General features: G+C 42.1%; 1 protein-coding gene across 1 annotated transcript; it reads right to left on the bottom strand.

Moving 5' to 3' along the window:
- Window positions 1-2,035: 2,035 nt before the first annotated feature.
- LOC139451980 (uncharacterized) lies at window positions 2,036-5,167 on the bottom strand. Its single transcript, XM_071233263.1, has 2 exons — window positions 4,953-5,167; window positions 2,036-4,344 (listed from the first exon to the last, which is right to left on the bottom strand). Exon 2 carries the CDS (start codon window positions 4,279-4,281, stop codon window positions 2,698-2,700), a length of 1,584 nt encoding a protein of 527 aa, XP_071089364.1. The 5' UTR covers window positions 4,282-4,344; window positions 4,953-5,167; the 3' UTR covers window positions 2,036-2,697.
- Between the last annotated feature and the right edge of the window lie 9,567 nt (window positions 5,168-14,734).

Genomic DNA, 14,734 nt, shown 5'->3' with positions numbered 1-14,734 from the left:
GCTGGCATATTGCTGAGTGCGGCGTTAAACAACAAACAAACAAACAAATACACCTACCCTTTGAAAGATAGCTTGACATATGCATGCACACACCTAGACGTATTAAAACATCATGGGCACGCATAATCAAGTTTGACAAATCGGTGACACAAATGGTGTCCCATGCAATTCTTTATGATCTTCCCGTGTTATTTAGGTGAACAATGGACTTGTCTTTGCATGTGTTTGTGATGGGTGCTCACCTTTTCTCGAACACCTGGTATCATCACCATTTGATAGTGATGCATAAACACATGCCTATGACAGTCGGAGATGTAGAATCAACTGCTTTTAGCAGAGATTTCTTGTGATTATGGAATGGATGCTTTAATTCATACAGATAGAGCACATAAACATGGGACCTCCTTTGATATCTGTCATGGCACGTGCGTCTATTCAAGTAGAGTATATGAACGGTCTCCGATCACCAATTGCTGTCAGATATAATGTTTGCGCACGGGTGGCCCAGTAGTCCATTTCGATTTGCAGAGTTGCGCCCCTTGGGCACGCCGGTAACCTATAATAGTGGGTTTGAATCCCAGCTCGCCGCGATCATGTTTCTAGGTTTGTCAGTACCATACCCGTGCTCGTGGGTTTCACCGAAGTGGTTAACGTCTGAGACCTGCATCACTTCGGGCTTTCCTCCCACATTAAGCTGAGACGCTGTGATATAAATGGAATACTGTTCAAAGAGGCGTTAAAACCCAACTCACTCACATATACTGTACCAACACACGTTTAACATATGACATTTAGTAAGGGACTTCCCACATTAACCCAATATCTGTCCTCTGCTCGTCTGCTCAGAGGACCTGTCACGGTAGATAACTCGCGTGCGGTTTTCCTACCTCCCTGAGGAAAAGAGCTACAATCGTAATATCTTCACGGGCGTGTAAGGTAGCCGCGGTTACATCAGTTTTAGTTTTGCTCTGTGAAACAGTCTTAGGCCATGGCGTAAACGTTGCGCAAATATGGCGTAAACTCTACGAGCGTGTAAATTTACGACTGCTTTGTGAAACGTACCCAGGGCGTTCAGGGAATGGATTCAAATGTATCGTGACATCACGGAACACAATAGGACAGAAAGCATGACCCCCACTAAAATGCTGCTCCGCATTAAATTGCATACCTAAACTCTATTGACAAAAAAAACCTCTCTCAATAACGGTCGTCGTGTTGTAGGAGATGTATGCAGAGGGATCGGTCGGTATGCCGGTTACTCGGACTTCATGTAGTGCTCCATTGTTGCACGAGGTATTATGAAAGTAACGGAATATGCCGAGAGGAACCGAATGCACTGACTTTAATCCATGTGCGTCTTTCGTTGCACTACTTCTAAGGCAGCCTCGTGATGAATGAGGACCAGAGCTCACACTGTGTGTACGAGACCACTCGAATTGGTCACGTGGAATGCTGAGGAGTGAGTGAGTGAGTTGGGTTCAATGTCACGCTCAACAGTATTTCAGGTATATAATGGCGTGTCACCTTAGTTACCACTTTGTTGAAATTCAGAACAAATCTTGGTTTCGATCCCACGATTATAGGATATTATAGGATTCTGACACGCCTAGGGGACGCAACTCTTGTTCATATTACTGAGATTGTGTGTTAACTGCCGAGTAAAAGAAAGTATACACTTGAAAATTGGGTTTGACCGAACAGTTACAAACGGTTTCAGCTGCCTAAACACAACAAACTTAAGCTCCAAAACACTAGGATATCCGTATCAAATACATCACTATCGAATAACAATTTCCTGTTTGTTTCATTTTTAACCACCATGAAACGTTGGTGAAAACTTTCTTTTGTTCGGTTTATTGAAAAGTATTTTGTGTTTTGTCTGAACGTTTGACGTGAAGCTGTATGCCTCTCATTCCTTGTGTCGACTGTCAATACGACACCAATGGAATGAAAAAACCCTCCACTATTGTAATATTAAAAAGCAAAGAAAAATAACGCCTGAAAATCAGATTCCTTTATACACGAGATACCTGCAATGAGTCACATGTCCACAGAATCGCAAGTTCGTAGATCATATACAATAGCATGCATTTATTTTAACCGTCATAATTTGATACTTCATGGTGACGTTAGCTTCACGTGAGTGAGTATTGTTTTACGCCGCTTTTAGCAATATTTCAGCAATATCACGGCAGGGAACACCAGAAATGGGCTTCACCCAGTGTACCAATGTAGGGAATGGAACCCGGGTCTTCGGTACGAGCGAACGCTTTAACCACTTGGCTACCCCACCGCTCTATAGCTCAGAGAATATCATGGCATACAGTCAACTCATACTGAAGACGGCATAACGTGTACATGACCTGTATTGTTCATTCTAATAGCACAAATTTTCCACTGTATCGGTGAGTTCGTTATATCCGATGGTCATCGTGTACAGTGAAACCCCAACTTCCGGACGAATGCAACTTGAACGCTGGTATACAAAGTGACATCACATAAATGTACCCCTGTTTCGTTAATTCTGACGATTTGACAGGGAATACCATTGTCCATATTAAAAGAGTTCCACTGTATACAGTGTGTTCTTGTATACTGAATCGCCCTAAATATCATCAAATGCATGTTCAAAAGACTCTGGATATACAAATACTCCGGCACTGAAAAAGGTTTTAACACGGATCTTCCACAGGGTCACTAGGTGTTGCTTAGCCAGTGCGCTACATTCCCTACTTGATGGTTGGCTTGTGGTTTCTTGTACCTCCAGTTGTCGTTAACCTGCCAGTTGGGTTTATAGTCGTATCTTCTCTCAGAACGAGCGTTTAGAGGAGTCCACGGACCTAATCTCATTCTCTCCTTCTTCGCAGCCCTCTGAGAAACACTAGTAAAGTCAGAATCATTGTCAACAAGTCTATGCCTATGCCTGTCCTTGTAATCTCTTCTTCTTAGTATGTCCTGATCGTGTAAATACTTCAGGCGCTCATTTTCACTCATGTGCCAATCAGGTCCCAGATCGGAGCCCCCCATGGGTAAAAGACTTCCTCTGGTGAGGAGATGGTCCCTTCGCATTCCAAAATGGCGTTCCCGCTCCCTTTGGCGGAGAATTTCTTTTTCCCTTTGCAGCCAATTCGGATGGTCAGTGTGGTCAGGTAAGGTACCGTAGTTCTTATTGAGCCATTTGGACGTGTCCATGATGGCAGGATCAGTGCGCCGATGACGACGATAGCGGTTGTGCTGTTCTAAGACTTCGCTGTCGACGTCGTTGTACAGGAGGTAGTCGTCATATTGCCTGTCCCAACGATCTCTGTCAGTCAGTCGGGGTACATGACCTATATACCTCCTCTTCCCCAACGGAGTTTCAAGGAAGTCCCGGTTTAGATGTTCATCACGTTGGATGCTAAATGGCCAGGCTCCTGGATTCCTTGGCGCCGCGTGGTTCTGGATCCACACTGCTGTCTGAACCTTTCCCGGATCACTTACATGTCCCAGATGTGTTCTTGGCTTTCGAATAATTCGAGGAGGTCGAATTGGCTCTGTGTATGAATACCTCGGTCTCGGCTCGTCGGGAGGGTAGGAGAAGTATGGGTAGTGGCCACTCGGAAGATCATACGGGTAATGACCTTCATAGTCATCTTCATCCTCTCTCAGAGGATTCCTGGAATAGTGTCCGTTGTACGCGTTATAGGGGTAGCGGTCTCTCAGAGGATCCTTTGAATATTCCGCAACAGGTGGTTCGTAAAAGTCAAAGTCTCTCGTGATGGTTCTTGTGGCTAGAGTTTGGTTCCCCTGTGATAAAGGCGCTAATCTCTGAGTCGGGAACTCAAAGGGCAGGTCTCGTCTACCGTAGTCAGCTTCACGACTCCACGGTACAAAAAGCCCACGCACTTGACCAACGCTATGCCCGGGGGAGCCAGGAGGGTGGTAACGGTTGATACGGGAGGGGGTGTGGGGGTTAACAAGGTCTCCGACCGTCCGGGGCTTCTGTCCCTGCCTCGTAGTGATCGGCCCTGGGGTGTGAGCCAGGATAATGTCTGTTCTTGGAGTTCCCCTTCTGTCCATGATCGGGGCATTCACGGTGGTTATCTGTGTACCATCGTCGTCAACGGGTTCTATCAGCTCTGTCCGGTTGTCCTCATCTCTGTTCCGGGTAGGTGGACCTGATCCTGCCGCCATATTGGTTCGTGAAGGAGGAATAGATTCTCTCGCCATATTGGTTCGTGAAGGTGCTTTGGATGCTGTTGCCATATTGATTCGCGAAGGTGCTTTGGATCCTGTTGCCATCTTGGATGGCCAGATTTTCAATTCACTATTTCGAATAAGCAGACGGTGTCACCTTGTTCAGATCTGAAATGATTAGGAAATATTGATGAGGAATGTAAGTGAAAAATAGTAATTTCTCGCCCTACAAATATTATCGAGAAAAAACAATCAATTTGAACCTTCAAAACGGCTCTAAGTGATTTAAATGGTAGGGATGCAAGTATTCATATCCTGTCGAGAAGATGGTCCAAATGGCGGTGCAAATATCACAGACAATGCTTGATGTTACACATGTTATCTAGGGAAAAAGCCTGTGCTACAATACTCAATGGTCTGTGTATAACAGACCATTAAATACGTGTGAAGAAGGATGCATTGGAGATTATCAATAGGCATTATATGACGTCATATGTTGTTATTACCTCAATTTAATATTATGGGAAGCTATACAAAAAACTACTGTAGTCAGGACCAAGTAATAAAATACATATTAAAATGTCACGATACTATAACGCGGCCAATGTGGACTTAAAATTAACCTGGAAACGTAGTGTAAATAAGGAGGAAGGAAGGAAGGAGTGTGGTGAGAAAGGCTATCTTGCTGATATGCTTTTTGACCAATTACATTAAGCTGTGTGAAGTACATACATTTATAACAAGAAACGAAAATCAAATCAAATTGTAATTCCCACCTTCCATTCTCATGATGCTAGTATACAGTTGTGAAGATCTACCCAAACAGTACTAGTTCCTCTGCTGCCATCTTGGATCTTGAATCATGGGTCACCGAATTGTCTCCGTTGACAACAAGAGTTTTTCTCGTTGGAAGAAGATAGGTCAAAGGTATTAAAGACGGGCATGTACGTTTCTTGTTGAGAGTAAACGCTTGTCTATTGAATGCTATTTCTGGAAGAGTGTATGGATACTTCGGAACACCATGCCGTATATATTGCAATAGCAAACCTCGCTGTGTCTCGCTATGTGGTTTGAATGGAGTAACATTCCGCTTTGGAACAGATCATTTTGTTCGTCGGCGGAACAGTAATAAATCTGTAGAAGTCAATGCACCGACTGTGATCTATATGGTATTGAATGATAGGCGTTGAGTTCGCTGAATAAGTTCAGATAAGTTACATTGAGTCATTGCTTGGATACCGGCGTGGTATTGACACAGCTTTGTAGCTTGTTTGTGTGGGTGTTTGTAAGTGTGTGTGTGTGTGTGTGTGTGTGTGCACGCGTGTTTGAACATAACCATCAGCAAAATAATCCATGTATGTTATCGCATCATACATTTTAATCCTGATTTGCTGAAAGTATTGCTGATTTAAATTATTAATTCATAAACTGTCGCGGAAAAAAATACACTTCAAAAATGAGAGTTTGCTAAAACATTACAAACGTTATGAAACCGTTTTTAAGCTGAACACAGTCGCCAAAACACAGCCATGATACACATATCAAATACATCACCATCGAATAACCATTTCTTGTTTGTTTCATTTTTAACCATCATCAAACATGGATGTATTCTTTCTTTTGGCCGGCAATTTGAACTCTTTTTGTTTCGATGATGCTGCTCTAGTATATTGGGAATGGTTTTGTTGTACCAGGGTCCGATTCTCAAATTTGTGACGTCTGTTTTTGTGTTTTTAATCCCTTAATTCAGAATTACTAAGACCATGGATTTGTCTAGCCATGGAACAATCCCGCCCCTTCCATCCAGATCCCCATCTTCATCCGTACACTCCATGATACTGATGTTTTATGACACCAGTCGTCCAAGGTGCCACAATTCGCTGGACAGAGTTGCGTGCCTAAGTCGTGCCAGAATCCTATGATCGTGGGTTCGAATCCCACATTCACACTTATAATTCTCCGTGCCATACCTATGCTGGTGGGTTTCACCAACGTGGTAAATAACTGCTTCCTGTGCGACGTTCGGTTTCCTTCCACTTGACGTTGACATGTTGTGATGTAACTGAAATATTGTTTAAAGCGGCTTTAAACCAAACTCACTAACTCACTGTATGGAGGTACTATTCACACTTATCTTTGCCCATACTAGTATAAGGTACTGTAACAATGTCCATGGATATCAGGACACGGTGCTGTGGTGAATGTCCCTAAATACCAGTATAAGGTACTGTAACAATGTCCATGAATACCAGGACAAGGTGCTGTGATGAATGTCCCTAAATACTAGTATAAGGTGCTGTAACAATGTCCATGAATACCAGGACACGGTGCTGTGGTGAATGTCCCTAAATACTAGTATAAGGAACTGTAACAATGTCCATGAATACCAGGACACGGTGCTGTGGTGAATGTCCCTAAATGCTAGTATAAGGTACTGTAACAATGTCCATGAATACCAGGACACGGTGCTGTGGTGAATGTCCCTAAATGCTAGTATAAGGTACTGTAACAATGTCCATGAATACCAGGACAAGGTGCTGTGGTGAATGTCCCTAAATACTAGTATAAGGTACTGTAACAATGTCCATGAATACCAGGACAAGGTGCTGTGGTGAATGTCCCTAAATACTAGTATAAGGTACTGTAACAATGTCCATGAATACAAAGGCCACGGTGCTGTGGTGAATGTCCCTAAATACTAGTATAAGGTGCTGTAACAATGTCCATGAATACCAAGACACGGTGCTGTGGTGAATGTCCCTAAATACTAGTATAAGGAACTGTAACAATGTCCATGAATACGAGGACACGGTGCTGTGGTGAATGTCCCTAAAGACTTGTATAACGTGCTGTAACAATGTCCATGAATACCAGGACAAGGTGCTGTGGTGAATGTCCCTAAATACTAGTATAAGGTACTGTAACAATGTCCATGAATACGAGGACACGGTGCTGTGGTGCATGTCCCTAAATACTAGTATAAGGTACTGTAACAATGTCCATGAATACCAGGACAAGGTGCTGTGGTGAATGTCCCTAAATACTAGTATAAGGTACTGTAACAATGTCCATGAACAGCAGGACAAGGTGCTGTGGTGAATGTCCCTAAATACTAGTATAAGGTACTGTAACAATGTCCATGAATAGCAGGACAAGGTGCTGTGGTGAATGTCCCTAAATACTAGTATAAGGTACTGTAACAATGTCCATGAATAGCAGGACAAGGTGCTGTGGTGAATGTCCCTAAATACTAGTATAAGGAACTGTAACAATGTCCATGAATACCAGGACACGGTGCTGTGGTGAATGTCCCTAAATACTAGTATAAGGTACTGTAACAATGTCCATGAATACCAGGACAAGGTGCTGTGGTGAATGTCCCTAAATACTAGTATAAGGTACTGTAACAATGTCCATGAATACAAAGGCCACGGTGCTGTGGTGAATGTCCCTAAATACTAGTATAAGGTGCTGTAACAATGTCCATGAATACCAAGACACGGTGCTGTGGTGAATGTCCCTAAATACTAGTATAAGGAACTGTAACAATGTCCATGAATACGAGGACACGGTGCTGTGGTGAATGTCCCTAAAGACTTGTATAACGTGCTGTAACAATGTCCATGAATACCAGGACAAGGTGCTGTGGTGAATGTCCCTAAATACTAGTATAAGGTACTGTAACAATGTCCATGAATACGAGGACACGGTGCTGTGGTGCATGTCCCTAAATACTAGTATAAGGTACTGTAACAATGTCCATGAATACCAGGACAAGGAGCTGTGGTGAATGTCCCTAAATACTAGTATAAGGTACTGTAACAATGTCCATGAATACCAGGACAAGGTGCTGTGGTGAATGTCCCTAAATACTAGTATAAGGTACTGTAACAATGTCCATGAATAGCAGGACAAGGTGCTGTGGTGAATGTCCCTAAATACTAGTATAAGGTACTGTAACAATGTCCATGAATAGCAGGACAAGGTGCTGTGGTGAATGTCCCTAAATACTAGTATAAGGAACTGTAACAATGTCCATGAATACCAGGACACGGTGCTGTGGTGAATGTCCCTAAATACTAGTATAAGGTACTGTAATAATGTCCATGAATACCAGGACAAGGTGCTGTGGTGAATGTCCCTAAATACTAGTATAAGGTACTGTAATAATGTCCATGAATAGCAGGACAAGGTGCTGTGGTGAATGTCCCTAAATACTAGTATAAGGTACTGTAACAATGTCCATGAATACCAGGACAAGGTGCTGTGGTGAATGTCCCTAAATACTAGTATAAGGTACTGTAACAATGTCCATGAATACCAGGACAAGGTGCTGTGGTGAATGTCCCTAAATACTAGTATAAGGTACTGTAATAATGTCCATGAATACCAGGACAAGGTGCTGTGGTGAATGTCCCTAAACACTAGTATAAGGTACTGTAACAATGTCCATGAATACCAGGACAAGGTGCTGTGGTGAATGTCCCTAAATACTAGTATAAGGTACTGTAACAATGTCCATGAATACCAGGACAAGGTGCTGTGGTGAATGTCCCTAAACACTAGTATAAGGTACTGTAACAATGTCCATGAATACCAGGACAAGGTGCTGTGGTGAATGTCCCTAAATACTAGTATAAGGTACTGTAACAATGTCCATGAATACCAGGACAAGGTGCTGTGGTGAATGTCCCTAAATACTAGTATAAGGTACTGTAACAATGTCCATGAATACCAGGACAAGGTGCTGTGGTGAATGTCCCTAAATACTAGTATAAGGTACTGTAATAATGTCCATGAATACCAGGACAAGGTGCTGTGGTGAATGTCCCTAAACACTAGTATAAGGTACTGTAACAATGTCCATGAATACCAGGACAAGGTGCTGTGGTGAATGTCCCTAAATACTAGTATAAGGTACTGTAATAATGTCCATGAATACCAGGACAAGGTGCTGTGGTGAATGTCCCTAAACACTAGTATAAGGTACTGTAACAATGTCCATGAATACCAGGACAAGGTGCTGTGGTGAATGTCCCTAAATACTAGTATAAGGTACTGAACTCTATGTCCATGAATAGTGAATGAGTTAAAATCTAACGTCGCATCGGCAGTATTTTAGCCATATCGCGACATGAATACTGGAACAATGTGTTGTAATATATGTCCATGAACCAGTGAATGTGTTGGTGTTGTTTTACGCCACAGTGTGAAGCTGTATTATGCTTGCTTGTAAAATAATCAGGACTGGGCCAGTAGCTGACTGGGAGAGAAACGAGGGATTCGAACGCATATTCACAACGCGACAATGTCCTTTCTAGGATTCCATACATGACACGCAATCACCCAAGTTACCGAGCCTGACCCCCGATCCATCAAAACGTCTGTTACGAGCCCCCTGGAGTCCCCTGAATTCCTCACCGGAATTCCTAAAGGGTCAGTTAATCCGTCTTCACTAGCATATCTTGTGACATACACGGGGTTCCACTTGAAGACTTGAATTCGCATCACAGAACAACAAATGTGTTTATTGTATGTACATGTTTGGCATCCATGGAACAACACAACACCTTGCATCAGGCATACGGTGGTGAGTGAGTGAGTGAGTGAGTGAGTGAGTGAGTGAGTGAGTGAGTGAGTGAGTGAGTGAGTGAGTGAGTGAGTGAGTGAGTGAGTGAGTGAGTGAGTGAGTGAGTGAGTGAGTGAGTGAGTGAGTGAGTGAGTGAGTGAGTGAGTGAGTGAGTGAGTGAGTGAGTGAGTGAGTGAGTGAGTGAGTGAGTGAGTGAGTGAGTGAGTGAGTGAGTGAGTGAGTGAGTGAGTGAGTGAGTGAGTGAGTGAGTGAGTGAGTGAGTGAGTGAGTGAGTGAGTGAGTGAGTGAGTGAGTGAGTGAGTGAGTGAGTGAGTGAGTGAGTGAGTGAGTGAGTGAGTGAGTGAGTGAGTGAGTGAGTGAGTGAGTGAGTGAGTGAGTGAGTGAGTGAGTGAGTGAGTGAGTGAGTGAGTGAGTGAGTGAGTGAGTGAGTGAGTGAGTGAGTGAGTGAGTGAGTGAGTGAGTGAGTGAGTGAGTGAGTGAGTGAGTGAGTGAGTGAGTGAGTGAGTGAGTGAGTGAGTGAGTGAGTGAGTGAGTGAGTGAGTGAGTGAGTGAGTGAGTGAGTGAGTGAGTGAGTGAGTGAGTGAGTGAGTGAGTGAGTGAGTATGGTTTTACGCCGCTTTTAGCATAATTCCAGCAATATCACGGCGGGGGACACCAGAAATGGGCTTCACACATTGTACCCATGTCGGGAATCGAACCCGGGTCTTCGGCGTGACGAGCGAACGCTTTAACCACTAGGCTACCCGACCGCCCCCATACGGTGGTGAGGGATCGAGCTGAACCTACAGCACTGACAAACTTATCCACACATAGCATATACACGGATAATATGTTGTGATCAGTTGTGATATTGCGTTAGGAGAGCTTTTCTTAATGAATATCCTGCAACGTTGGTTTCCATCAGAAGAACGGAGAAATACCATATACATGTACTAAGTATGTTGGTTAATATGTGAAGAAGTACTTATATTCAAGAGATATTAGATGTGTTTGATGCATAAACTAACATACTGTTGTGTTGTGTGAAGCAACGCTCATGAACGCATCACATGTGACGTCATAGATCCATGATTCAAGATGCACCATTTGTCTCATGCAGGATTAGCGAGTAAAGTTTGGAAGTCACGTGCAGCATATCGTGATAAGAATAAAGACACTCTGTGGTAACACTTGACTGATAGCTAGTTTTGTCATAAAGTGGTACAGATTGGAAACATCTCTTCTTACCGTACATACTTATATATGTTGATGGTTCGCGTTTCTTTTTGCGGTGAGTATATATTTTTGGTTTTGCAAATAGGTTGTCTGTTTGCGCAAGACAAGAATCGTTGAATATTGATGCGGTGCAAATTAATACTCACTCAATCTCTGCTCCGAGATATCATATTATGTGTTTCGTATATAATGTTTGTGGGAGGGGAAATATTACTTCTTTTAGTATATCATGTAGTTTAGCTAATAACCATAATAATTACGTATAACTGCATTAACAGTGGAGGATACCAGATTTTAACGGTTAAATTTAGCGCAAAAAGATATTCATGATAGCAAGTCACATGGTAACCATTGTTGGCATAGCAAACCTACACGGCAATGGTCATTTTAGGACAACATTCTCCCCGCCCCTCAACATAATGTTGATATTGTGATCATAGTTTGGTTTTCTATTACTTACTTTGCAATTTAATAATGCGCTTACCTCGAATTAATACTCTTTATATCGGTGAATAAAATAGCAAATTTAGCTTCACAAACACTTCTAGGGCAGCCTCTTTTATACATTAGCTCAAAAGAACAAGATTTCCAAAAGCCTTTTAGGTTGTTACGCGTATGGCCATCAACAACAAAAACGTGTTTATGCATTTGTGTTTTTTCATGTAAACAGTTTATGAGCGTAATGCGTAAGAAGTAAATAACTATCAAATCCTTCAATACGTTTTAAAGTGGAATACGCTTCTACTTATTCGCTAGTGCTTAAACGCATTCCTCATACCGGATTGTATATAAGGTTAGCGCTGTCATGCGGGGATACACGAGAAATACATAGGGAATATATTACAACATTAACACACTAATGATAATATCTGTCCCATCTATGTAGTCCATTTGTAAACATGTTTTTGTGACACTGACAACGACAATGAATTTATTCCAAACTATCTGCGCCTATCGAAAATAACAATACACACGTAATTGGACTTACTTTATCACTTTATATTCTTGAACATAGATGACATGCTATTCACTGTAACTTGAGGTGCTCAAAGACTTTTCCACCAATGTAGGAATAAGACCTCTTCCCGAGGCAAGAGAGTTAACTGACCAGTCCAGTTCCCACCCTTGTCGAACTAGGCTGGAATTACTGGGCTCGACCGTAGCGCCACCAGTGGCTATTACCACATTCGTCACCACTCGCCCCTTTCCGCAACCTGCAAGAAGACTCGTCCCCCTATCGATGAATGTTATGTGCGAAAATACGACAAACCAATCAGAATGCGCGTGTGATTTCAAGTTCAACGTCAAAGAATCCCTCAGAAATAAGTTTTGATTTTACATATGTCTTGCATCTAAAAATATACCCAAGACACAGTTAAATGCGTTCAATCATACTGTATAATTCCGCATGTCCCGATGTGCTTTAAATTGCATCTGAAATATATATAATATATGGGGAAATATATGTGATCCATTACGCAACGAGTTGACAATATTGTTTTAGTTATGCCCGTTTGCGCTAAGATGGAACTCGGTCGCAAAAATGGCCACGAGAGGGGCACGAGTCGCTATTCGGCTTGTCCCGGAAGAACACGAGTTGGTCACGAATGGCTATTACCAGTCATGTACCTAATAAGCCTCCCCTATTGACCAATCAGATTTCACATCTCGTATCACATGCATTTGCTTCAAACAAAATGGCGGTGCCCAGGCAAGACGATCTGATCGATAATCAAGATCTATATTGTGATAAAACGGGTCTACATCGCGAAATGCATCAAATCACCTTGATTAAAAACATGAACAGATTTGGAAAAAATCTGCTGACAACGAGTTGGCAGTGCACATGCTTTGCAAATCCTGCAACCGACCGAAATCTGCACGACAGTTTACGAACCGGATTTTGATTTCGTTACGCGATTTTGATTGGACTATGCATAGACTCTTTAGTCCATAATATCAGCCTAGTTTGGCAAGGGTAGAAACTGGACTTTTGTATCAGTTCACTCTCTTGCCTCGGGAAGATGGAAGAAGATGTCCCTCCATAGTTAATGTCATGGTAATCCAACACTCGACTCTCCTCAACCCCATATGTCATCCCGCCCAGCATTGGGCGCAATCCTAGTTGGAACAGAATTGCTAGTTTCACAAGTTCACGTGACTATTACATTACATTCAGCATTAATATTGGCTGTACCTAGAGACAGTCATTTACACTACAGCTTAATAACAAAGACACCTGAGTAAAGTGAAGTATCGTTAATTGTAAGTGCTTGGGAAAATCGAAAATATATTAAAGTATATCGAGATAAGTGGAATGCCAATAAACGACCACAGTGCCGATAAAGATTGTGCTGGGGTCATCAAGTTACATCGGTGCGTCTTACACGGAAAGTTGAGTAACTGGAATTTGAGTTAACCATGCTTCGACTTCCAAACCATTCTCCGTGTCAGAATACGGTTCAATGTTCTCACAGAGCCTTATCACAGGTTTAAATCCCGATCACGATCACGATCAGACTCGTAACACATGGTTTTCACAAACTCATAACGTCGTTGAATATGGCCATTGTAATGACAATCTCACTGAAATCAGATCAAAGATCTGAGGACATCCCATTTCGGGTCACGTCAGAACGACCTTTCATCCAACCAATCAGAGCGTCGCTTACCAGGTCATGAAAGTGACAGACGGAATGTGTTTTCTAATCATGCAACCTTGAAATATCCAACAGAGGGTATTCCGAACGACAGTTACGAGTTTTATAATTATATCCGTACAATCTAGGCCATCTATAAGCCATTCCGGAATGCTCTCTTTATCAGTTTTAAAATGTTTAATCGAGAATAAGTCAAAATATGTTTCGAAGCGTCGCCAGTTTGAAACTAGTGTCGTAAAGCTGGAGAAAGCTGTCATTTCATTGATCGGTCAAAGTGTGCGAAAGGTCGTTCTGACGTGACCCGTAATGGGATGTCCTCAGATCTTTGTTTAGCGGTAGCGAAAACTAAGAACTGATTTTAATGAGATTGTTATAATGACGACATAGTCTGAGTCGAGTTTCTCCCCTCTGTCGAAAGAATTCATCCTGACAACAAGCAAAGTCTGTGAGGTGGGAACTGTCAGTCCCGGTGCCAAGGGTCATTCCACTCACGGCAGCTGATATCTCTGGTTGTCTCGATCTACACCTGTGTCGAACCATGTGTCTTAAACATCTGGGTATCCTGCCACACACCCCGAGTCGATATTGATGTCTACATACACATTTATATCACAACCATGGGGAGAATAACAGTTATCACATACATACACATGACATATCACAGTTATACTATATAGACACAGAATATATCATAATTTACACATACATACATCGGATATGTCACAGTTATCACATATATACACGGAGTATATCAGCTATCATATGTACATGTGGTATACAATAGTTATCACATACATACACAGGATATATCAGTTATCATATGTACTCATGGTAGACAATAGTTATCACATACATACATCGGATATGTCACGGTTATCACATATATACACAGGATGTATCACAGTATCATATGCACACAGGGTACATCATAGTTATCACATATATACACAAGGTATATCAAAGTTATCATATATACATATAATAGATCACAGTTATCATATATACACAGGATATATCATAGTTATCACATACATACACAAGGTATATCATAGTTATCACATATACATATGATAGATCACAGTTATCATATATA

This window comes from Haliotis cracherodii, unplaced genomic scaffold (genome assembly GCF_022045235.1).
Source record: "Haliotis cracherodii isolate W230 unplaced genomic scaffold, xgHalCrac1.p SCAF_10, whole genome shotgun sequence".
NCBI lineage: Eukaryota > Metazoa > Mollusca > Gastropoda > Lepetellida > Haliotidae > Haliotis > Haliotis cracherodii.
Note: the sequence above shows the minus strand (reverse complement) of the source record. Positions and strands in the feature narration are given on the sequence as shown.